The sequence below is a fragment of the Bos indicus x Bos taurus genome, chromosome 6 (assembly GCF_003369695.1).
Source record: "Bos indicus x Bos taurus breed Angus x Brahman F1 hybrid chromosome 6, Bos_hybrid_MaternalHap_v2.0, whole genome shotgun sequence".
Taxonomy (NCBI): Eukaryota; Metazoa; Chordata; class Mammalia; order Artiodactyla; family Bovidae; genus Bos; species Bos indicus x Bos taurus.
In genome coordinates, this window is record NC_040081.1 from 26,740,140 (window position 1) to 26,767,286 (window position 27,147).

General features: G+C 37.4%; 1 protein-coding gene across 1 annotated transcript in view; it reads left to right on the forward strand.

The window, feature by feature from the left end:
* The window catches only part of STPG2 (sperm tail PG-rich repeat containing 2), a 626,162-nt gene that overhangs the window by 125,972 nt on the left and 473,043 nt on the right, over window positions 1-27,147 (forward strand). The window contains exons 7-9 of the mRNA XM_027544018.1: window positions 7,560-7,667; window positions 12,124-12,283; window positions 15,465-15,625. Coding sequence (XP_027399819.1) covers window positions 7,560-7,667; window positions 12,124-12,283; window positions 15,465-15,625 — 429 coding nt within the window. The remainder of the gene's footprint in view (window positions 1-7,559; window positions 7,668-12,123; window positions 12,284-15,464; window positions 15,626-27,147) is intronic.

Below are 27,147 nucleotides of genomic sequence, written 5' to 3' on the forward strand. Positions count from 1 at the left end.
CTGTTTCATCCATTCTTCCCAAAATAAGCTCCTTCTTTTGTTTAGGTTTCAACATAAATTGTCTTTCCTGTCTAAGTTCCCTTGTTACTTTCTAACTTAGCACTCTGTATTCTTCATACAAATTGCATTACTTGCAATTTATAAATAGTGTATTTATCTGTTCGGTGCTATTGGTCTGTCTTTCTCACTGGAATTTTCACTTCCTGAGGGCACAGATCTGTCCTGTTATACATCCAGGAACTTAGCATGTACCTAGCACATACCTGGCAATTCAGTTATTTGTAAAAATGGACAACCAAAGGAATTCTGTTATGAAATATACAAGAGGACATGTCACTATGTAATAGGTTAATGAAAATTTAATGGTCTTCAACCAGTCTTGCCATGATCTGTGTAATAAACTTTTGTGGTAATATTCCTTGAAGAAAAGAAGAGGGGCTTTGTAGTTAGTCAGACCTTAGTTTTCTTTGTGTTCCTACTAGTTGTCTTAGAGGTAAGTTCCTTAATCTCCATGGATCTTATTTTCCCAATTAGGCAAACTTAAGTAATTTTGTTTATCTTGCAGGATTTTTAAGGATTAAAGATAAGAGGAATAGTCTCAAGTACAGTGCCTGCCGCACAGTGATGCTCAGTAACTATAGGGAATTAGTGTTTATTTTATTTGTAAGAAGGATCACAGAAAGGGAAAGCTAAAAACATTATCTAAGTAAGTATTGATCGCAAAAGTGAGTTTTATAGACTGGGCAAAGCATCTAAAGTAAAACCTTGTGATATCTGAATGGAGCTAGTAAAAAAAAATATTTCTCCCCCCCTTATCTTTGCCCTTTCTGCAATCTTATTGCATTATACCTTGTATATATATATTTCTTTCTATATTTTCATATTTGATATATTTTTAATATATACATGAATTTATAAGGCAATCACAAACATTTGAACTCTGATAATTAAGGAGTCAAATGTTGATTTTTTTTTTTTTTAGATAGAAAAATGGTTTTGTGGTTATGTTAAAGAAAGAGTCCTTTATTTTTTAGAGATATATCCTAAAGTATTTATTTATGGATTATATGATATTTTGGATTTACCTGTACATCATGAGTGAGAACTGGGCAGATTGATAGGATTAGAAACATATGGGGATGTAGTTGAGGATTATTGACCCTGGGTAATGTATATGTGGGAATTATTTTGTGTATTTTACTTTTTCATAATTATAAGTAGGGAAGAAAGGAAATGGAGAGTTTAAGCTCATATAGAGAGTGGGGAGATGTTCCAGGCACTTTTCCCACTCACCAAAATTGTCAGCCAGTGTTGAGAAAAGAGTGACATTTGGGGGCCGGCTAATGAGTCGGACATGACTGAGCAACTGAACTGAACTGAACTGAACACAAAGGCTGAGTTGTGAGGCTGTCACAACATAATAAAGTTCAGTAGGTTTCAAGTCACATCTATTCACGTGTGAAATTTTAAGTAACATTTTTCAGTGACTCACTCTTACATCTGAATGAGGAGGAAGGGATCACCAGACATTTGAGGGAACTCCCTGATATGAAACACAAAAGCAAAAAATCAAGAAGCCAACATCAAGCAAACTCCAAGGAAACAGATAGTAAAACAATATTATGAATAATTAAAATTATAATTAATATTCAGAGAAAGATGGAGGATAATGCATGCATGAATAAAGATGTCAAGAATAATAAAGATAATTTGAAAATTAAAAATGTAATTATCAGTTTAGTTCAGTCATTCAGTCGTGTCTGACTCTCTGTGACCCGATGGACTGCAGCACTCCAGGCCTCCCTGTCCATCACTAACTTCTGGAGTTTACTCAGACTCATGTCCATTGAGTTGGTGATGCCATCCAACTATCTCATCCTCTGTTGTCCCCTTCTCCTCCCACCTTCAGTCTTTCCCAGCATCAGGGTCTTTTCAAATGAGTCAGCTCTTTGCATCAGGTGGCCAAAGTATTGGAGTTTCAGCTTCAACATCAGTCCTTCCAATAAACACTCAGGACTGATTTCCTTAAGGATGGACTGGTTGGATCTCCTTGCAGTCCAAGGGACTCTCAAGAGTCTTCTCCAACACCACAGTTGAAAAGCATCAATTCTTCCACATTCAGCTTTATTTATAGTCCAACTCTCACATTCATACATGCCCACTGGAAAAACCATAGCCTTGACTAGATGGACCTTTGTTGGCAAAGTAATGTCTCTGCTTTTTAATATGTTGTCTAGCTTGGTCATAACTTTACTTCCAAGGTGTAAGCATCTTTTAATTTCATGGCTGCAGTCACCATCTGCAGTGATTTTGGAGCCCCTCAAAATAAAGTCTGTCACTCTTTCCCCATCTATTTGCCATGAAGTGATGGGACCAGATACTATGATCTTCATTTTCTGAATGTTGAGCCTTAAGCCAAGTTTTTCACTCTCTTCTTTCACTTTCATTGAGAGGATCTTTAGTTCTTCACTTTCTGCCATAAAGGTGGAGTCATCTGCATATCTGAGGTTATTGATATTTCTCCCGGCAATCTTGATTCCAGTTTGTGCTTCATCCAGCTTGGCATTTCTCATTATGTACTCTGCATATAAGTTAAATAAGCAGGGTGACAATATACAGCCTTGACTTACTCCTTTTCCTATTTGGAACCAGTCTGTTGTTCCATGTCCAATTTCAACTGTTGCTTCCTTACCTGCATACAGATTTCTCAAGAGGCAGGTCAGGTGGCCTGGTATTCCCATCTCTAAGAATTTTCCACAGTTTGTTGTGATCCACACAGTCAAAGGCATTGGCATAGTCAATAAAGCAGAAATAGATGTTTTTCTGGAATTCTCTTGCTTTTTTGATGATCCAGCAGATGTTGGCAATTTGATCTCTGGTTCCTCTGCCTTTTTTCAATCCAGCTTGAACATCTGGAAGTTCATGGTTCATATCCTGTTGATGCCTGGCTTGGAGAATTTTGAGCCTTACTTTGTTAGCGTGTGAGATGGGTGCAATTGTGCGGTAGTTTGAGCATTCTTTGGCATTGCCTTTCTTAGGGATTGGAATTATATCTGACCTTTTCCAGTCCTGTGGCCACTGCTGAGTTTTCCAAATGTGCTGGCATAGTCAGTGCGGCACTTTCACAGCATCATCTTTTAGGATTTGAAATAATAGCTCAACTGGAATTCCATCACCTCCACTAGCTTTGTTCGTAGTGATGCTTCCTAAGGCCCACATTCCAGGATCTGGGTCTAGATGAGTGATCACACTATTGTGATTATCTGGGTTGTGAAGATCTTTTTTGTATAGTTCTTCTGTGTGTTCTTGTCACCTCTTCTTAATCTCTTCTGCTTCTGTTAGATCCATCCCATTTCTGTCTTTTTCTTGAGCCCATCTTTGCATGAAATACTCCCTTGGTACCTCTAATTTTCTTCAAGAAAATATAATTATAGAGCTTAATTATAGAATTTAAAATTATAGAACATGAGCTGGAAGAAATATTTGGAAGCCTGGCCTCACTATAGTCCTTATTTACAGAAGGGGACTGTGGAACTCTAGGGAAAAATGGCAGTTATGGGACCAATGGAAAGTGATTGTACCTGCAGGGTCCTAGCAGTGTGAGTTTTAAACTATTTTAGGCTTCAGTTGTGACTGCACATTAACATTAAACAGAAAGCTTTTAAAATTTTAATAACGCCTGGGTCTCATTTCTATTGGCTTTAGTTTGAATAAAGTAGAACGAGGCATTATTATTTTTAAAAGTTCCCCAGATAATTCTCTTGTAAAGCATGGGTTGAGATCTGGTGTAAGCTTCTCAAAAGCAAAGCCCATGCTTTATTTATTAGTATGTACACTGCTTTGTACATAGTAAGCTTTTAGTATTTTCTTTGGAAATAGTCATCATCACTGATGGTGGCTCCAAGTTAGAGGAGTAAAGGTTAAACTGTTTGACTTGCCCCAGTCCCTGATGAAATAAACGATTATACCCTAGTTTTTAAAGAGAGCTTTTTTTTTTTTTTTAATCAAATCCTAGGCATTTCACTTCATCTGTAAACATTTCAGTAGTGACCTCTGAAAGATAGTCTTTAAAAACCAAATAATTATCTTAAAAAATTCACAGTGTTTACTTAATATGATAGATTTTTAATTAGTGTTCAAATTTCAAGTGTCTCATAAATATTAGAAACAGGATCCACAGAATGTCCACGCTTTGCCATTGGTGTTGACTGATAACATCTCTGTTGCTCTCTCCCTCTTTTCTTCTCTTTCCTTTCCTTGAAGTTATTTGTTGAGCAATTTATTTGTCCTGTAATTTTCTACAAGAGGTGCTAAGTGCATCCGCCTCAAGCATATTCCTTTGCCTGGGGTAGGGGAAACACTGCTTTATAAGTGACTGTGTGTCCTTCCATTAGGTAGCACGTGGTCTAAAGAGGGCCATTTTTATTAGGTTGTACATGAAAAGATTACATAAACAATCTGCCACAGTAATCTTTAAGTTTTCTTCCTAAAGCAGGATACTTTTAAGGTCTAAACCTTCTACTTGAAGATAGATGTGCTTTGCAGAAAAAGCTGTGGCAGGGACCGCTTTTTGGCTGAGCTGTGGTTCTTTATTGTGCTTGAGAATCCTCTGTGAGGCTTGTTAAAAGTGTAGATTCCTGTGCCCAGAAAGATTCTGATTCAGGGTCTCAGAGGACACTCTGGGAGGCCATGTACTTAATAGACTGATATCAGTGCCGGTGTTTGGTTGATCACAGTTTGTAAAAGCAGGATAAATATCACAGCATTTTCATCCTGTGTCTAGGGTTTGGTCTTTGCAGAGTTTATTTTACCTTCTTAGACAGTCACAAAGGGAGACCTGCCCTTCCGTGGTCAGTGTCTCACAGTCCTATTTTGGAACTTATTTGGAATTGGCTTATTAAATTCTAACTTTTTATAAGTAAAGACCTGATTTTACTATTCTATGTTATTTTAGTGAAATAAAGTTCAGTAATATTAGAAACTTTATTGAAAACAGAAGAAAAGGAAAAGGAAGTATTTATTGAAGAGGTCAAGATTTCATTTAGTCTTTTAGCAAAATAGTTCTCAAGACTAAGTATATTCACTTACCTCATTAATCACACTTAGTCTTTTCCCTGTGCTTCATATTAATAATCGTCTAGACAGCTGTTCCTGTGGTCATGTATGGATGTGAGAGTTAGACTGTGAAGAAGGCTGAGCGCCGAAGAATTGATGCTTTTGAACTGTGGTGTTGGAGAAGACTCTTGAGAGTCCCTTGGACTGCAAGGAGACCCAACCAGTCCATTCTGAAGGAGATCAGCCCTGGGATTTCTTTGGAAGGAATGATGCTGAAGCTGAAACTTCAGTACTTTGGCCACCTCATGCGAAGAGTTGACTCATTGGAAAAGACTCTGATGCTGGGAGGGATTGGGGGCAGGAGGAGAAGGGGACGACAGAGGATAAAATGGCTGGATGGCATCACTGACTCGATGAACGTGAGTTTCAGTGAACTCAGGGAGTTGGTGATGGACAGGGAGGCCTGGTGTGCTGCGATTCATGGGGTCGCAAAGAGTCGGACACGACTGAGCGACTGAACTGAACTGAACTGAGACAACTGTTCAGAACAGGAGGAAAGTAGTAGTAGTTCCTGTTTGTCAGTAGCTAATTATTTTTTATCATGCCTGCCTATACAGAGAGAAAACTGATACAGCATATCTGTAAAAAAAAATACAGATTACATCATGTATTTGAATATTTGTTCATATTTTTGTATTTGATACATATTTCGTAGGTTTATATACACTCAGAATTATACAGAATTTTTTTTTCTTCTGAATGTAACTTTCTGCAAGTTCATAGGAAAAAACAATCTTAGATGCCATGACCAAAATGAATCTTTCTGTCAACTATCAAATAATTGCATAAATCTGTTCATTTGAGGCAATATAATATGGACTTTTGCATACATTTTTAGAATCTAATTTGTTTTTAAGAAGAGATATTTATGTATAAGAATTTCTCCTAAAGAATTTTTCGAATTATTTTTTTACTTAAATTATAGATATTTTACTATTATTACAAATGGATAATGCTATTCTTTGGAGACGTATTAGTTCCCAGAGGGACGTATCTTCTAAAATCATTATATGGCCATTGCAAATGTAAGATTCAGCTCATGAGTTCATGCAAGTATTTACTGAGCACCTAGTATGCCACAGCTACTCTTCTGTTCTCTAAAGATACAACAACCAATGAAACAGAAAAAGAACAAAGCGAAACTGCCCTCTTGGAGCTTACAACATAGCAGGAAATGATATTTTGGGTAGTGAAAAATGATAAGGTTGAAAAATAGGAGAGGGAACAGGGATTGTTTGGGTTGCCTAGAAATGGCTCACTGAGAAGGTAACATTGAGTAGTGAACTGATTGAATTGAGAGAGTGAGCCTTGGAGCTATCTAGGAGAACATTCTGAGCAAAGAGAATGGTAAATGCAAAGGTCCTTAGGTGAATATATGATTGATCTTTTGGGAAACAGAGTGAATAGAGTTGAGAGAGCAGTAGGAGAGGAGGTTAGAGTGGTAATAGTGTGTCTGGAAGTGAAATTCATTTCATATTTAGGATCTTGTTTTTTTTTTTTTTTTGCTGGAAGTGAAATTGAAAACCATTGAATGGGTTTGAGAAGGGGGATGGTGCAATCTGACAAAGGGCCTTAACTGGACCCATTGCTAGCTTCTGTGGTAGAAACAGACTGAAGATAGGCAATATTGGAAGCCGGGGAGGTGGTTAGGAAGATTTTTACAGTAACCTGGATAAGAGATGGTGGCTTGGATCAGAGTACTTGTGAGGTTGGGAAACATGGTTGGATTTTGATGTATTATAATAAGATAGGTGACAGAATTTGCTGATAGAATTTCCTTTTATATCCAAGTTATAGGCCCAGTATTTCATTCATAAATCAATGTATAATTCTTTCAACTATAGAAAAGTAGGAGAGTTATATATGAAGCAGATGATTTAAATCTAACTTTTTATATACTATGAAAGGTACTTTATCAAGGTAATTAAAATATTTGATGATGAATCAATAGTACTTCCTGATACATATTTGTATTTTATTAGCAGGATAATTAAAACTCAATCCCACTATTTACTGAGTTAATTTTATCTTTTGTAAAGTATCTAGTTAAAAGCCTAATGTCTTATATCTTCTAACATTTGTAGTTAAAATAGAAGAGCTGGTTGTATAAGTTAAATGGAAGAAATATGTTTATTTACTGTAATGCTTAATCACGTGAAGGGCTCAGATAATTTTTTTTCCTGAGATCTATCAGTAGAGGGCAGCAAAGTTTCAAGCAGTGTGTTTTTAGGTTCCTGGGAGGCTTTGCAAAGGAAAGCAAAGCCTTTCTCTCTTTTTCTTTGTTTGTTGCTCTTAAGTTTGTTCTGGCTTGCTTTTTAATGAAGAGCTTTGGTAATATCACTTAAAAGCCCTGTAGCTTTGGTTCAGATATTTAACCAACTGTTCCCTTAGGTGCTATAGATACTTTCTTAATGAGAGCATGTCTTTTTCTTTCTGTAATTTAGGGAGTACCAGGGCCAGGAAAATATGACATTAAGAGTCAATTTCAGAAGAATAAAAGTGTGACATCAAATGTGAACGATGCATCACCTGCTTTTCTTTCTCAATCCCAGGTAATGTTCTTCAGTTGTTTCACAGATAGAGGATAATAGGCAAAAGGTGACACTAGCAACAAACTCAGTGGTGTTAGGGAGATTATAAAAAGAAAAGTGGTATATAAACAAGTTGGGAACCGACATAGTCTAGGCAAATCATATTGCCAAAAATGTGGGTAGACTTAAATGACGTAAGATTACAATATTAAGAGTATTGCGGAGATTACTATTCAAATTGTAATTTTTATTAAACATTTTCTACTAAGCAAATTTGCATATGTGAAAGTTCAGTTTATCTTTTAAGAAATTTTACTCTGGGTTTAAATATATTTTGCTAATGAGTATATGACTGGAAAGTGATCAAACCAGTCATGAAACATCATGAAAAACTCTGGGTTGGATGAAGCACAAGCTGGAATCAAGATTGCCAGGAGAAATATCAGTAACTTCGGATATGCAGGTGACACCACGCTTATGGCAGAAAGCGAAGAGGAACTAAAGAGCCTCTTGATGAAAGTCAAAGAGGAGAGTGAAAAAGTTGGCTTGAAACCAAATATTCAGAAAACTAAGATCATGGCATCTGGTCTCATCACTTCATGGCAAATAAATGGGGAAACAGTGTCAGACTTTATTTTTTGGGGCTCCAAAATCACTGCAGATGGTGACTGCAGCCATGAAATTAGAAGACACTTACTTCTTGGAAGAAAAGGTATGACCAACCTAGATAGCATATTAAAAAGCAGAGACATTACTTTGCTAACCAAGGTCTGTCTAGTCAAGGCTATGGTTTTTCTAGTGGTCATGTATGGATGTGAGGGTTGGACTATAAAGAAAGCTGAGCACCGAAGAATTGATGCTTTTGAACTGTGGAATTGGAGAAGCCTCTTGAGAGTCCCTTGGACTGCAGGGAGATCCAACCAGTCCATCCTAAAGGAGATCAGCCCTGAATATTCATTAGAAGGACTGATGCTCAAGCTGAAGCTCCAATTCTTTGGCCACCTGATGTGAAGAACTGACTCATTTGAAAAGACCCCGATTCTGGGAAAGATTGAAGTCAGGAGGAGAAGGGGGCAACAGAGGGTAAGATGGTTGGATGGCATAGCTGACTTAATGGACATGAGTTTTAGCAAACTCCAAAGATAGTGAAGGACAGGGAAGCCTGGCATGTTGCAGTCTGTGGGGTTGCAAAGAGTCAGACATGTCTGAGTGAGTGAACAACAACAACAACAATGAATATTTGAAGTGTTAACATGTAATCTATAAGAATACGCCAGTCTTTTGGAGAAGGTTCTGAAGGCTTTCTGGAGCCTAGCCATAGGTCATGTCTAAACCTGCCATTAGGGCATTAGTGATGCAAGAGTCTATTTCACAGTAATCATTTTATATTCTTCAAGGTCTATATTTAGGGGGCTTGAATTGAAGGTGTCTAAGTTATGACCAACCTAGATAGCATATTCAAAAGCAGAGACATTACTTTGCCAACAAAGGTCCATCTAGTCAAGGCTATGGTTTTTCCAGTAGTCATGTATGGATGTGAGAGTTGGACTGTGAAGAAAGCTGAGTGCTGAAGAATTGATGCTTTTGAACTGTGGTGTTGGAGAAGACTCTTGAGAGTCCCTTGGACTGCAAGGAGATCCAACCATTCCATTCTGAAGGAGATCAGACCTGGGTGTTCTTTGGAAAGAATGATGCTAAAGATGAAACTCCAGTATTTTGGCCACCTCGTGCGAGGAGTTGACTCATTGGAAAAGACTCTGATGCTGGGAGGGATTGGAGGCAGGAGAAGAAGGGGACGACAGAGGATGAGATGGCTGGATGGCATCACTGACTCAATGGACGTGAGTTTGAGTAAACTCCAGGAGTTTGTGATGGACAGGGAGGCCTGGCGTGCTGCGATTCATGGGGTCGTGAAGAGTTGGACACCACTGAGCGACTGAACTGAACTGAACTGAAGCTATTTCTTAGGCAAGAACATTATAATACTAACAGGCCTTTATAATGTGGCACTGTCTGGATCAAGTAGTTGTGATATTTCTCCAGTTGTACTGTGTAAAATGTGATTCTCTAGGGAAGATTATTAACTTTTAGATGACTACATGTGACTACTTTGGTTTCATTGTACTTAAGAGGCACCTCCTTGGAGACAGGTAGATTGCAGGTATATTTTGGAGACAAAATTAACATGACCTTTTAATGAGTTAATGTTGTGGTAAGGGACTAGGAGGAATCAAGAATGAATACTAGGTTTCTGCCTTGAGCAGCTTGATGGTACTTGAGATACAAAACAGAATGGATGCAGGGGTGTGAGATACTGTGTGTGCCCTTCATTTTTAAAAATCACATTTTTGCAACCAGAACTCTCAGTTTTCATGCTGTTCTGTTCATCTAATATATAGTCCTAATGTGACATCACTTGGCATCGGTTATAATATTTTAAATATATTTTTTCAGAAATGAAAAGGAATATGGTATCAGTTTTGCTTAAGGGATTCTGAAGTGAAAGATGTGGAAGAGTTAAAACCAACAGGACTGCCTGCTAGGGTAGTGTTAGTGTTTAGTTGACTATGGATAGATTTATTAATGACTATGATTGAAAACGGAGAAGGCAGTGGCACCCCACTCCAGTACTCTTGCCTGGAAAATCCCATGGATGGAGGAGCCTGGTGGGCTGCAGTCCATGGGGTCGTGAAGAGTTGGACACGACCAAGTGACTTCACTTTGACTCTTCACTTTCATGCATTGGAGAAGGAAATGGCAACCCACTCCAGTGTTCTTGCCTGGAGAATCCCAGGGACGGGGGAGCTTGGTGGGCTGCCGTCTATGGGGTCGCACAGAGTTGGACATGACTGAAGTGACTTAGCAGCAGCATGATTGAAAAAGCAATAATTTGATTAACCAGGTGGACTTAGAAGACAATTTTTTTTTTTTTTTAAGGAATAAAGACATACTATGTTTCTCGGATACTTATTTTAAAAAGTTTTCGACTTAAGGAGTTGTCTGGTATTTTATCTAAATGCATTGAATTTTCTTATGTCTTCAACTAGTAATTTTTAAAACCTAAGATTTTCTTTATAATAATGCTTCTCAACTTTTGCTGCAAATTAGAATATTTTGGGAAATTTTACTACAAATCCAATTGCTTTCTTTCCTGTCTCCCAGAGTTGATGGAGCTGATCCAGAATAGGGCCCAGGCAGGCATCAATTTTTTTTTTTAAACTCCTCAAGAAATGCAGCCAGGGTTGAATGTTACCATTTAAAAATATTGTACTCAGCATTTAAATAATAAGAAAGTATTTAGGAAGGCTTTGGAAATGTTTCTACATGAAAGGAGGCTAAAAGCAATATCTGAGCCTAGACTAGATGATGTATTGGATGGGAAAATTGCATTAGAGGTATAATTAGATCAACTGACAAATTTGGAATATGAATGGTAGATTAAATAAAAGTCTTATATTATTGCTACATTAAGAAAATACATGTAGGAAAATATCCCTATTTTTAGTAAATGCACACAAAGGATTTAGGGAGAAAGGGCTGGCCACAACACAACATACGTAACTTTCCATTAAATAGTTCTGTGTGTGTGTGTGTGTGTGTGTACGTGTGTGTAGAGACAGAGAGAGGGAATAATGGACATACAAACAGAAAAGCAGAAATAAAGTGGGCAAATGAAAAAAGTGAATGGCATATTAACAGTAGGTGAATATGGCACAGGAATTTTCTGTATTATTTTTATTTATAACTTTGAATATTCCAAATTTTAAATTAATTCTAAATAAAAAAGTTAAAAAATAAATTATACAATGCTATATGTCATAAGACTTCATAGTTTACATATAGATATATTTAATTAGTCAGTTCAGTTCAGTCGCTCAGTCATGCCCGACTCTTTGTGACCCCATGGACTACAGCACACCAGGCTTCCCTGTAAATGAATATACCAAGTAAGCTTATTATAAGTTTATAATATAAAAAAATTAATATTATAAGTTAAAGTGATTTATGTACCACTTGAATCTATAAGATTTTCTCTTAAGGTAGCTAATATGGTTGTGTTAATTGAATATACATATTCAGGAACTTTGTCAATTTATACAGTTTTATTACATAGAAGAAACTGTATTTGATCATATAGATTTTATTTATTATCTTAACTTTCAGAATATCTTAGATGTGGAAATTGTCCGTACACTATCATCTGAATCTCATAATGAGATGTTGTCCTTTGAAAAGTCTTTCTGGCTTAGCAAAGTATATAATGCATTACTGTATTAATATACATATGATTTTACTAAAAGTATATATTTTATGTTTTGATAGGTGCAAGATCTTAATTCATCTACATTTTCTTCACTTCATTAAGAAATAAATTAAACTCCAGATGTTATATTACTAAAAAAGACAGCTTTTAAGTCATGAAATATCAAAATGTACCATTACTTTCTAACTGGCATATTTTCCTGTTCTTCACTAGAGGTTTGTCTCTATGAAATCAATCACTCCAGCTCCTGGCACATACAATGAATCTCGAACTGCTTTCAAGCCCTTGAAGAAAACGTTAGGATTGAAAAATACCTCATTTGGTCAAAGTGCTGCTCGATTCACACAAGACTCTAAGACAGAGAAAATGCCAGGTTGGAAATTAATTCATATGTATCCACTCTAACTTGATGTAACTTAATACTCTTAACAAGATGGATGCACCAGAAAGTACAATTATTTTTGTTCTGTGGGTTGTGTTGTTAATTTAAGTCAACATTTTTTTTTAAGCATTGACTATACACTGTTGCTGCTGCTAAGTCGCTTTAGTCGTGTCCAACTCTGTGAGACCCCATAGACACCAGCCCACCAGGATCCCCTGTCCCTGGGATTCTCCAGGCAAGAACACTGGAGTGGGTTGCCATTTCCTTCTCCAATGCATGAAAGTGAAAAGTGAAAGTGAAGTCGCTCAGTCGTGTCCAACTCCTAGCGACCCATGGACTGCAGCCCACCAGGCTCCTCCGTCCATGGGATTTGCCAGGCAAGAGTACTGGAGTAGGGTGCCATTGCCTTCTCCGACTATACACTAAACTCAGATAAAAATAATGTGTAATTTTAGTAAGATTTTAATTTAATTTATCACATATCTTAGTTATAATTTTCTATTGCTTTCCTTTTTTCATTAAAGTTCCTAATTTTCTCTTGGTAGATGAACATATATAATATATTAACTATGTGGTCACTGCTAGTAATGTAACTTATGATATTCAATTTTGTTAAAATTTTATTTTGGGGGATGTCCTATCATATGTTCTAGTATTCTCAGTGGGTATTTTATATATATATATATAAAATATATGTTATATATAAGTATATACATTTATATATAATTATTATATATATTATATATTTATATATAGAGACTAGATTTATATACTAGATTACAGTGGGTAATCTTTATATATCTAAGAATATAACACAAAAATAACATATAGAGCTTCCCGGGTGGCTCAGTGGGTAAAGAATTCACCTTCAGTGCAGGAGACGTGGGTTTGATCCCTGGGTTGGGAAGATCCCCTGGAGGGAGGCATGGCTACCAACTCCAGTATTCTTGCCTGGAGAATGCCGTGGACAAAGGAGCCTAGTGGGCTACAGTCCACGGGGTCACAGAGAATTGGAAACAACTGAAGTAACTGAGCACACACACTCTAGCGTATAGGTTGTCTGTTGCTGCATGACAAACTTAGAGGCTTAAAAAATGCTTTTTCTGTCATATCTCATTAGTTTGTGGGGTTTCTAGAAGGCAGAGTTCAGATGAGAATGTCATTCAGAGTGTGTGCATAGCTCCAGCACTGCTGCCTCAGGGTAGTTGATTTTTGACATAGTAGCTCAGGGCTCCGTGAGACCTGATAGGATGCTGCGAGACTTCTTATGACTGACCCTCAGAAAATCCCAGGACATCATTTCTGCTACACTCTATTAGTCAGTCAAATGACCCAGGGTAGCCCATATTGAACAGAAGGGCATGAAACTTTTTCTCTCAGTGACATGGATAGCAAAGAATTGGTAGCTGTTTTTAAAGTTTTATGTAAAGGGAATCACACATTATTTAGAATTTTGTATATCATCTTTCATTGGCATGTTTTTGGGTTTCAATCATGTTGTTGCATTTATATTTTCTTTTTATTATTGAGTAGTATTCCATTGTTTGGGTGTAGCACATTTTGTTTATCCGTTCACCAGCTGATGGACATTTGGTTTGTTTTCACTTCTCTTGGAAAAATAATTAGAAGTAGAATTTCTGGGTCATATGGTAAGTATAAGTTTAACTTTGTAAGAAGTCGACAAATTGTTTTTGAAAGTAGCAAAGCACTTTGCATTCCTGTCGGCAATATATGAGAAGTCTTTCTAAAAAAATTGCCTACGGTTACTCAGTTTATAAAGAAGATGTATATAAACACCAGAATACTGCTCAGCTGTAAGAAGAGTGAACTTCTGCCATTTGCAGCAATACAGATCGACTTTGAAGATATTATGCTAAATGAAATGTCAGAGAAGAAAAGTACAGTATGATATCATTTATGTGTGAAATCTCAAAAATACAACAAACTAAATAACCTGAATGAAAACAAAAAAGAAGCAGACTCACAGATAAAGAGAACAAACTAGTGTTTACCAGTGAGGAGAAGGCAGAGGCAAGGAGTACAGAGGCAGGGATAAGTAAAAGGGTTATTATGGGATTATATGAAATCAGGTGTGTGAAACTTTTTTTTTTTTAATTTTTTTTAAAAAAATTTTATTTTATTTTTAAACTTTACATAATTGTATTAGTTCTGCCAAATATCAAAATGAATCTGCCACAGGTATACATGTGTTCCCCATCCTGAACCCTCCTCCCTCCTCCCTCCCCATACCATCCCTCTGGGTCGTCCCAGTGCACCAGCCCCAAGCATCCAGTATCGTGCATCGAACCTGGACTGGCAACTCGTTTCTTACATGATATTTTACATGTTTCAATGTCATTCTCCCAAATCTTCCCACCCTCTCCCTCTCCCACAGAGTCCATAAGACTGTTCTATACATAGGTGTCTCTTTTGCTGTCTCGTACACCGGGTTATTGTTACCATCTTACTAAATTCCATATATATGCGTTAGTATACTGTATTTATGTTTTTCCTTCTGGCTTACTTCACTCTGTATAATAGGCTCCAGTTTCATCCACCTCATTAGAACTGATTCAAATGTATTCTTTTTAATGGCTGAGTAATACTCCATTGTGTATATGTACCATAGCTTTCTTATCCATTCATCTGCTGATGGACATCTAGGTTGCTTCCATGTCCTGGCTATTATAAACAGTGCTGCGATGAACATTGGGGTACACGTGTCTCTTTCCCTTCTGGTTTCCTCAGTGTGTATGCCCAGCAGTGGGATTGCTGGATCATAAGGCAGCATACAGATGGCTAACAAACACATGAAAAGATGCTCAACATCACTCATTATCAGAGAAATGCAAATCAAACCCACTATGAGGTACCATTTCACACCAGTCAGAATGGCTGCAATCCAAAAGTCTACAAATAATAAATGCTGGAGAGGGTGTGGAGAAAAGGGAACCCTCTTACACTGTTGGTGGGAATGCAAACTAGTACAGCCACTATGGAGAACAGTGTGGAGATTCCTTAAAAAAAGGTGTGTGAAACTTTTGAAATCTTTAAAGCACTATAGAATTTAAAGACTCATTCAATAAATGCAATACAATAAAATAAATAGTAAAGTTACTAAGTTTAAAAGAATTAAAAGGGTGCTTTTATATTATATTCTTTATAATTCTAGGTCCTGGGTTTTATAATATCCAAAACAATACATTCATCGACAACTTTAGCAATACTTACTGGAAGAAACCAAAGAAAAGTGCATTTGGTTCTTCTGTTCCTCGGACTCTCTTCCTGGTTCAGAAAGAAGATTATACTACTCCTGGGCCTGCTGATTATAAGGTAATATGTGAATACCAAAATTATATTATTTATATCTCATATGAAGAATTTAGAATTTACAAAATTACCTATGGTTTATGTACCTCATTGTTATAAGCCATACAGTTATTGTTAAAATTATTTATATGTGGTCAATTATGGCATAAAAACAACAATTAATTTGGTTAAAGCTATGTTTATAATTTCTTTTTCAAAAATAGATCTTATCTGGGAATTCCCTGGTGGTTAGGTCACCATGCTTTCACTGCTGAAGGTGTGCAGGTGCAAGTTCAGCCCCTGATAGGGAAATTGTGATCTCACAAGCCATGTGGTATGGCTAAAAAAAAGAAGTCTTATTATTTACCTCTTTGAAGATCTTGTATACCTTTGGCATTTGGAATTTTCCTGGACCAGATATCGAACCCATGCCCACTACACTGGCAGGTGAATTCTTATCCACTGTACTGCAGAGAAGTCCTCACTTCAGTTCGGTTCAGTCGCTCAGTCGTGTCCGACTCTGCAACCCCATGGACTGCAGTACACCAGGCCTCCCTGTCCATCACCAACTCCCGGAGTTTACTCAAACTCATGTCCATTGAGTTGGTGATGCCATCTAACCATCTCATCCTCTGTCATCCCCTTCTCCTCCTGCCTTCAATCTTTCCTAGCAGCAGGGTCTTTTCAAATGAGTCACTTCTTCCCATCAGGTGGCCAAAGTATTGGAGTTTCAGCTTCAGGAACACTCCTTCCAATGAACACCCAGGACTGATTTCCTTTAGGATGGACTGGTTGGATCTTCTTGCAGTCCAAGGGACTCTCAAGAGGCTTCTCTAACACCACAGTTCAAAAGCATCAATTCATCAGTGCTCAGCTTTCTTTATACTCCAACTCTCATATCCATACATGACTGCTGGAAAAACCATAGCCTTGACTAGACGGAACTTTGTCAGCAAAGTAATGTCTCTGCTTTTTAATATGCTATCTAGGTTGGTCATAACTTTTCTTCCAAGGAATAAGTGTCTTTTAATTTCATGGCTGCAGTCACCATCTGCAGTGATTTTGGAGCCCCCCAAAGTAAAGTCTGTCATTGTTTCCACTGTTTCCCCATTTATTTGCCAGGAAGTGATGGGACCAGATGCCATGATCTTAGTTTTCTGAATGTTGGGTTTTAAGCCAACTTTCTCACTCTCTTCTTTCACTTTCATCAAGAGGCTCTTTAGTTCCTCTTCACTTTCTGCCATAAGGGTGGTGTCATCTGCATATCAGAGGTTATTAACATTTATCAGAGGTTATTAACATTTCTCCTGGCAATCTTGATTCCAGCTTTTGCTTCATCCAGCTCGGCATTTCTCATGATGTACTCTGCATATAAGTTAAATAAGCAGGGTAACAATATACAGCTTTGATGTACTCTTTTTCCTATTTGGAAACAGTCTGTTGTTCCATGTCCAGTTCTAACTGTTGCTTCTTGACCTGCATACAGGTTTCTCAAGAGGCAGGTCAGGTGGTCTCGTATTCCTGTCTCTTTCAGAATTTTCCACACTTTATTGTGATCCGCACAGTCAACGGCTTTGGCATAGTCAATAAATCAGAAGTAGATGCTTTTCTGGAACTCTCTTGCTTTTTTCGATGATCCAGCAGATATTGGCGATTTGATCTCTGGTTCCTCTGCCTTTTCTAAATCCAGCTTGAACATCTGGAAGTTCACTGTTCACATACAGTTGAAGCCTGGCTTGGAGAATTTTGAGCCTTTGCTAGTGTGTGGGATGAATGCCATTTTGCGGTAGTTTGAGCATTCTTTGACATTGTCTTTCTTTGGGAATGGAATGAAAACTGACCTTTTCCAGTCCTGTGGCCACTGCTGAGTTTTCCATATTTGCTGGCATACTGAGTACAGCGTGTTCACAGCATCATCTTTTAGAATTTGAAATATCTCAGCTGGAATTCCATCACCTCCACTAGCTTTTTTTGTAGTGATGCTTCCTAAGGCCCACTTGACTTTGCGTTCCAGGATGTCTGGCTCTAGGTGAGTGATCACATGATTGTGATTATCTGGGTTGTTGAAGATCTTTTTTTGTATAGTTCTTCTGTGTGTTCTTGTCACCTCTTCTTAATATCTTCTGCTGCTGTTAGGTCCATACCATTTCTGTCCTTTATTGAGCTCATCTTTGCATGAAATGTTCCCTTGGTATCTCTAATTTTCTTGAAGAGATCTCTAGTCTTTCCCATTCTATTGTTTTCCTCTATTTTTTGCACTGATCGCTGAGGAAACCTTTCTTATCTCTCCTTCCTGTTCTTTCAAACTCTACATTCAAATGGGTATGTGTTTCCTTTTCCCTTTGCTTTCACTTTTCTTCTTTTCACAGCTCTTTGTAAGGCCTCCTCAGACAGCCATTTCACTTTTTTGCATTTCTTTTTCTTGGGGATAGTCTCTATCGCTGTCACCTGTATGATGTCACGAACCTCTGTCCATAGTTCATCAGGCATTCTGTCTATCAGATCTAGCCCCTTAAATCTATTTCTCACTTCTACTGTATGATCGTTAGGGATTTGATTTATGTCATACCTGAATGGTCTAGTGGTTTTCCCTACTTTCTTCATATTAAGTCTGAATTTGGCAATAAGGAGTTCATGATCTGAGCCACAGTCAGCTCCTGGTCTTGTTTTTGCTGACAGTAGAGAGCTTCTCCATCTTTGGCTGCAAAGAATATAATCAGTCTCATTTCGGTGTTGACCATCTGGTGATGTCCATGTGTAGAGTCTTCTCATTTGTTGTTGGAAGAGGGTGTTTGTTATGACCAATGCATTTTCTTGGCAAAACTCTATTAGTCTTTGCCCTGCTTCATTCCGTATTTCAAGGCCAAATTTGCCTGTTACTCCAGGTGTTTCTTGACTTCCTACTTTTGCATTCCAGTCCTCTATAATGAAAAGGACATCTTTTTTGGGTGTTAATTCTAGAAGGTTTTATGGATCTTCATAGAACCGTTCAGCTTCAGCTTCTTCAGCATCACTGGTCAGGGCACAGACTTGGATTACTGTGATATTGAATGGTTTGTCTTGGAAACGAACAGAGATCGTTCTGTCATTTTTGAGACTGCATCCAAGTACTGCATTTTGGACTCTTTTGTTGACCATGATGGCTACTCCATTTCTTCTAAGGGATTCTTGCCCACAGTAGTAGATATAATGGTCATCTGAGTTAAATTCACCCATTCCAGTCCATTTTAGTTCTCTGATTCCTCAAATGTTGATATTCACTCTTACTATCTCCTGTTTGACCACTTCCAATTTGCCTTGATTCATGGACCTAACATTCCAGGTTCCTATGCAATATTGCTCTTTACAGCATCGGACCCTGCTTCTATCACCAGTCACATCCACAACTGGGTGTTGTTTTTGCTTTGGATCTATCCCTTCATTCTTTCTGGAGTTATTTCTCCAGTGATCTCCAGTAGCATATTGGGCACCTACCGACCTGGGGAGTTCATCTTTCATTGTCCTATCTTTTGCCTTTTCATATTGTTCATGGGGTTCTCAAGGCAAGAATACTGAAGTGGTTTGCCATTCCCTTCTCCAGTGGACCACATTTTGTCAGAACTCCCCGCCATGAACCGGGCATCTTGGGTGGCCCTACAGGGCATAGCTCATAGTTTGATGAGTTAGATAAGGCTGTGGTCCATATGATTAGATTGGTTCATTTTCTGTGATTGTGGTTTTCAATCTGTCTGCCTTCTGATGGAGAAGGATAAGAGGCTTATGGACAATAAAGGACAGAAATGGTATGGACTTAACAGAAGCAGAAGATATTAAGAAGAGGTGGCAAGAATACACAGAAGAACTGTACAAAAAAGATCTTCACGACCCAGATAATCACGATGGTGTGATCACTGGCCTAGAGCCAGACATCCTGGAATGTGAAGTCAAGTGGGCCTTAGGAAGCATCAGTACAAACAAAGCTAGTGGAGGTGATGGAATTCCAGTTGAGCTGTTTCAAATCCTAAAAGATAATGCTGTGAGAGTGCTGCACTGACTGCCAGCAAATTTGGAAAACTTAGTAGTGGCTACAGGACTGGAAAAGGTCAGTTTTCATTCTAATCCCTAAGAAAGGGATTGCCAAAGAATGCTCAAACTGCTGCACAATTGCACTCATCTCACACACTAGTAAAGTAATGTTCAAAATTCTCTAAGCCAGGCTTCAACTGTACATGAACCATGAACTTCCTGATGTTCAAGCTGGATTTAGAAAAGGCAGGGGAACCAGAGATCAAATTGCCAACATCCACTGGATCATTGAAAAAGCAAGAGAATTACAGAAAAACATCTATTTCTGCTTTATTGACTATGCCAAAGCCTTTGACTGTGTGGATCACAATAAACTGTGGAAAATTCTGAAAGAGATGGGAATACCAGACCACCTGACCTGCCTCTTGAGAAACCTGTATGTAGGTCAAGAAGCAACAGTTAGAACTGGACATGGAACAACAGACTGGTTCCAAATAGGAAAAGGAGTACGTCAAAGCTGTATATTGTCACTGTGCTTATTTAACTTATATGCAGAGTACATGATGAGAAAATCTGGGCTGGATGAAGCAGAAGTTGGAATCAAGATCTCCGGGAGAAATATCAATAATCTCGGATATGCAGGTGACACCACCGTTATGGCAGAAAGTGAAGAAGAACTAAAGAGCCTCCTGATGAAAGTGAAAGAGGAGAGTGAAAAAGTTGGCTTAAAACCCAACATTCAGAAAACAAAGATCATGGCATCTGGTCCCATCACTTCATGGCAAATAGGTGGAGAAACTGTGGAAACAGTGGAAGACTTTATTTTTGGGCTCCAAAATCACTGCAGATGGTGCCTGCAGCCATGAAATTAAAAGACGCTTACTCTTTGGAAGAAAAGGTATGACCAACATAGACAGCATATTAAAAAGCAGAGACATTACTTTGCCAACAAAGGTCCATCTAGTCAAGACTATGGTTTTTCCAGTGGTCATGTATGAATGTGAGAGTTGGACTATAAAGAAAGCTGAGCACCGAAGAATTCATGCTTTTGAACTGTGGTGTTGCAGAAGCCTCTTGAGAGTCCCTTGGATTGCAAGGAGATCTAACCAGTCCATCCTAAAGGAGATCAGTCCTGAGTGTTTATTGGAAGGATTGATGCTGAAGCTGAAACTCAAATACTTTGGCCACCTTATGCGAAGCACTGACTCATTTCAAAAGACCCTGCAGCTGGAAAAAGTTGAAGGCAGGTGAAGGGGATGACAGAGGAAGAGATGGTTGCATGGCATCACTGACTCAATGGACTTGAGTTTGAGTAAACTCCTGGAGTTGGTGATGGACAGGGTGGCCTGGTGTGCTACAGTCCAAAGAGTCGGACATGAATGAGCGACTGAACTGAACTGATAGCTGTATTCTGTATGTTCAAGGAGGTAGTGGAAAGATAGATAATATTAAGTAGAGAAATGTCACAAATAAAGAAGCATAAGTTGAAGTTCATGAGATGGGAAGTATACCATATGAAAATAAGTACATTCTGACTAACAGCAATTTATGCTGTTCAGACAAAACTATTAGTTAACCTTAAGACAGTAATATAAACAACTTCAAAAGAAATACAGTGAGAAAAAAAGACAAAAAATGATGAATAAATTATCAGTGAACTATGGGTATATTTGAAGTGGCCTAATTGTGTAACTAGAGTCCTTGAAGGGAAAGAAAGAGTGAATGAAGCACAAGAAATAATTTAAAGAAATAATATGGCTGAAAATTTCCAAATTTTGATGAAATCTAAAACCACATATCCATAAAGCTCAACAAACCCATAGCAAAAAGGCATCATAGGACTATGCCGAGGCAAATTACAATCAAATTGAATAAAATGGTAACAAAGAATAAATTCTTAAAAACAACCAGATAAAAAGTAAATGTGACATTAAGAGGGATGAAGTTAAAAATGACACTACACTTCAGGTTGGAAATGATGCAAGCCAGAAGAGAGCAGTGCAACATCTTTAAAGCATTGAAAGTAAACACATGTATACCTGTGGCGGATTCATTTTGATATATGGCAAACCAATACAATATTGTAAAGTTAAAAAATAAAAGAAAATTAAAAAAAAAAAAGAAAGTAAACAGTTGTTAGCCTATAATTCAATTGCAGGCTCAAATACCCTGCAAAAATGCAAACAAAGTGAAAAGCTTTTCTAAAAACCTCTATGTATAAAATAAGTCATGGAAATGTAATGTACAGCCAGTGCAGGAGACATAAGAGATGTGGGTTGATCCCTGGGAAGATCCCCTGAAGGAAGCAATAGCAACCCATTCTAGCCTTCTTGCCTGGAGAATCCCCATGGATAGAGGAACCTGGCAGGTACAGTGCATAGGCTTGCAAAGAGTCAGACACTACTGAAGCAACTTAGTATGCATATATGCACTATACTGAATATTTGAAAGTTGTTATGTAAATCTAAAAAGCTCTTATTGCACAAAAAAACTTTGGGGTGATGGATGTTAACTTGATATTGTGATGACCATTTGCAATATGTACAAGTATCAAACCATTATATTGTACACCTGAAGCTAATATAATGTATGTCAACTCTACCTCAATAAAAAAGAAGACCTTTTCATATATATGAAAGCTGAAATATTTATCCACAAAAGTGTAAGAAATGTTAAAGAAAGTCCTCCACGCAGAAAAAATGTTACCCAATAAAATCTGGATCTTTATGAAGTAATGCAGAGTATAAAAAATACTCGTGTGGGTAAATATAAAAGTTTTGTTTGATTTATCATTTTATTGAAAGCAAAAAGTTTTCATTTTTTGATTTGCTGACAGTTTACCTCTGTAGAAAGAAGTGGAAGCCAATAGAGGAACTCTTATTCTGACCTTAATTTTAATTAAATAGAGGAGAACTCATTTATGAAATAGAAGGGAAAAATAATTTTGTAAATAGTGATCATGATATTTAAAAGTTAAGAATCATCAAAGAAAGAGATTCTGGACATTGTTAGACATGTACAAGAAATACAGAAAATCCCTGTTTCAAAATGATCAGCAGAAAAGAAAAAATGTTCCTAAGATAAGAGATGATACAAATAAAATTAGCCTAACAGGTTGATAGAAAACCACTTTCATGAGTAAAATTCTGACAATGTAGTTTGCTGCACATTAAACTTTTTTAAAATTAATTATTTTACAAATAATCACTCTTTTTTAGATTTCCTGCCCATTTAGGTCAACACAGAGCATTGAGTACAGTTTCCTGTGCTATACAGTGTGTTTTCATTAGTTACCTATTTTATATATAATAGTGTGTGTGTGTGTGTGTGTATGTGTGTGTATATATATATGATTCTGGTGAAGAATCCACCTGCCAACGCAGGAGAACAGGGGTTTGATCCCTGGGTTAGGAAGATCCCCTGGAGAAGCAAATGGCAACCTACTCCAGTATTTGTGCTTGGAAAATCCCATAGACAGAAGAGCCTGGCGGGCTACAGTCCATGGGGTTGTAAGAGTCGAACGTGACTTAGTGACTAAACAACAACAACAACAGTGTATATATGTTGACTCTAACCTCCCAACTCATCACCCCTCCTCTCTTCCCTTGGTATGCATAGTTTGTTTTCTAAGTTTGTGTCTGTATTTCTGCTTTGGGAATAAGTTCACCTGTACCGTTTTTCTAGATTCCACATATGAGTGATGTTATATGATATTTTTCTTCATTCAGAGTTCAGATTTAAAAAGACATCTTAATGTGTGTGTGTGTATATATATATATATATATATATATATATATATATATATATATAAAATTATTCATTTTTCTCATCACTGCAGAAGTTGAGAAAGCTTAAAAGAATGCATATATGGAAAAGTTAAAGTAGCTAAAAATTCAGGTGGAAAATATGGAAAGAATAGACATGTGGATATTCTGTACATAGAATATAAACAGAAGTTAAACATTGGGGAAGTTTGAACATAGTTGTCACATAATAAAAGGGCATGTACAGAACTTTGGAACTATGTCTATCCTATAGTACACACTCAGGAAGTAATAATTGAATAAATGAATACAAAAGAGAAGCATAGAAATATGATCTAGGAAGCTTAAAGAGAAGAATAATTTATTGTAAAAATTGGTAAAGAAAATTAAAATCGGGACTTTCCTGGTGGTCCAATGACTAAGACTCTGTGCTCCCAGAATCCTGTAGGGTAGGGTAGATGATATAGGGATAGCAGAGCCACTGAATTACTGAACCAGATTGGATTCTTCTGTCACTAGGAGCAAATGACTTTCAACACAGAAAGTATGGAACACACATAGTTGGAAATTGAATGTTAAATACTTAGTGTATAATATAGGGGCTTTAAGTGGTATTATCTTCTAATAGAAAGATTTCACATTTTTCTCTGCAAAACAGATAGAAGTCAATGGAGATCACCTTAATCTAATCATGGTTTGTGTTATTTACAGTTTTTCCAGGACTTAGTTTACGTCGTGTGTTCATTGTACAAAGTTTTGTCCTCTGGGGATTTCAACTGTGAGCCGGATGTGCTGGCCACTGACAGTCCCATGTTCTGGATGCTAATATTTAATGACTCCGCGTTTCAGAGTTTTAGCTTCGATTTTTAGCATTATCCTGCTTCTTATCCCCTTGCTAACATCTTATCAGATCAGATCAGTCGCTCAGTCGTGTCTGACTCTTTGTGACCCCATGAATCGCAGCATGCCAGGCCTCCCTGTCCATACCAACTCCCGGAGTTCACTCAGACTCATGTCCATCGAGTCAGTGATGCCATCCAGCCATCTCCTCCTCTGTCGTCCCCTTCTCCTCCTGCCCCCAATCCCTCCCAGCATGAGTCTTTTCCAATGAGTCAACTCTTCGCATGAGGTGGCCAAAGTACTGGAGTTTCAGCTTCAGCATCAGTCCTTCCAAAGAAATCCCAGGGCTGATCTCCTTCAGAATGGACTGGTTGGATCTCCTTGCAGTCCAAGGGACTCTCAAGAGTCTTCTCCAACACCACAGTTCAAAAGCATCAATTCTTCGGCGCTCAGCCTTCTTAACAGTCCAACTCTCACTTCCATACATGACCACAGGAAAAACCATAGCCTTGACTAGACGAACCTTTGTTGGCAAAGTAATGTCTCTGCTTTTTAATATGGTATCTAGGTTGGTCATAACTTTCCTTCCAAGGAACAAGCGTCTTTTAATTTCATGGCTGCAGTCACCATCTGCAGTGATTTTGGAGCCCAGAAAAATAAAGTCTGACACTGTTTCCACTGTTTCCCCATCTATTTCCCATGAAGTGGTGGGACCGGATGCCACGATCTTCGTTTTCTGAATGTTGAGCTTTAAGCCAACTGTTTCACTCTCCACTTTCACTTTCATCAAGAGGCTTTTGAGTTCCTCTTCACTTTCTGCCATAAGGGTGGTGTCATCTGCATATCTGAGGTTATTGATATTTCTCCTGGCAATCTTGATTCCAGCTAGTGTTTCTTCCAGTTCAGTGTTTCTCATGATGTACTCTGCATATAAGTTAAATAAACAGGATGACAATAAGTTCAAGCTGGTTTTAGAAAAGACAGAGGAACCAGAGATCAAATTGCCAACATCTGCTGGATCATGGAAAAAGCAAGAGAGTTCCAGAAAAACATCTATTTCTGCTTTATTGACTATGCCAAAGCCTTTGACTGTGTGGATCACAACAAACTCTGGAAAATTCTTCAAGAGATGGGAATACCAGACCACCTGATCTGCCTCTTGAAAAATTTGTATGCAGGTCAGGAAGCAACAGTTAGAACTGGACATGGAACAACAGACTGGTTCCAAATAGGAAAAGGAGTTCGTCAAGGCTAACATCGTAAGTGGAAAACAAATCATGTGTTTTGAGGCACTTCAAATCTAGTTTTGTCATGTGTCCCAACAAGACCACAGTAAACTTATTTTCTAGCTCCTTAATAGCAGCCCTCTGCCAGATCTAAACCCAGATTCTTTCTGTCCTGTTATCAGCAATTATCCCAGGAAAAAAAAAAAAAAACACCTGCAGATTGATAGATAACCTTTCAGAGATTCTGTCCTCTTCAGAATCTTAACCCCTCTTGTCTGTGCTGACAACTCCTAGATTTGGAAGCATTCACAGCCCTGTGAAGACTTAAAAATATATATTTTATCTGGGTTTATAACAAATATATCGTATTTATAACAAATAAAAAAATCATTTTTATTTTGTTATATTTTATATGGATTAATTTGGTAAAAATACAAAATTGTAGTGTTCTGTAAACTACATTCCCTCTAAAACCAAAGTCATTCAATGAGTAATACATTCTTCTAGCTCATTAATTTCTACTTTAAACAGTAAAAATTGCAAAATGCTTTTGAACTTATTTCATAATTTCTAATACCACATACATGATAATAATACAATTATTATGAAAGTGGATTGTTTTTCAGTTTCAATAAATTTAAAAATCACATGAAATAATAATGCTGGCTCAGATGCCCTGTTTGAAGGGTTTCACATCTCTACAAGATTTAAAGTGTGATTTTTCTGTTTTTGAAAGTGACAGAAACTACCTATTTATTTTTGAGTGACTATGCAGGAATGAAACATGAAGAAAAGAATGGAGAGGCACCAGCTTCATGATAGTGAAGCATATAGTTTCAAAGATACAGTGAGAGGTGGATTTTTTAGTAGATCAATGTTCCTGAAAAAATGAGCTGAGAAAGAAATATCTAACTATTGTACTAGGTGTTAAATTCTGAAGTATTAAATACAAATATAAAATTCTGAAATAAAAATAGTGATGTGTATAAAAACAGGAAAATAAATCCTCATCCTTTTTGTATATAAAAAGAATGTTACTGTTGGTTATATCATTTAAATTATTAAATGAATACAAATGACTGAATTGTATAATAAATTAGGAGTATAATATCACGAGCATTAACTAATTGTCAGTTAAAATTTTAGAGTACCATCTTCCTCTAGTCTATTAATTTGCATCTTCAATGAATATAAGGAATTATATTTAAGAAAGTGTGGATCATATTACTAGAAAATTTATTAATCCAGGATTGCCACATAATCAATTTAAATAGTTATTGTTAATGTACTTCTAGTTCTTGTATTAATAATCAGGTAGTAACAAATAATACTATATAATTGGCCAAATATCTTATATATTATTGATATTACAACCTGCTAGTTATGAATCAGGACAAGAATTGGTTCTGAATTTAACATTAGAGTGTAGCTAGTAAAGTCAAAGAGTTAGTTGCTCAGTCATGTCCAACTCTTTGCAGCCCCATGGACTGTATAGCCCACCAAGCTCCTCTGTCCATGGGATTCTCCAGGCAAGAATATTGGAGTGGGTTGCCATTCCCTTCTCCAGGGGATCTTCCTGACCACTCCAGTATTCTTGCCTAGAGAATTCCATGGACAGAGGAGTCTGGTGAGATACAGTCCATGGGGTTGCAAAGGGTCGGACACGATTGAGCAGCTAACACTTTCACTTTATTAGCCATACTCTAATGTT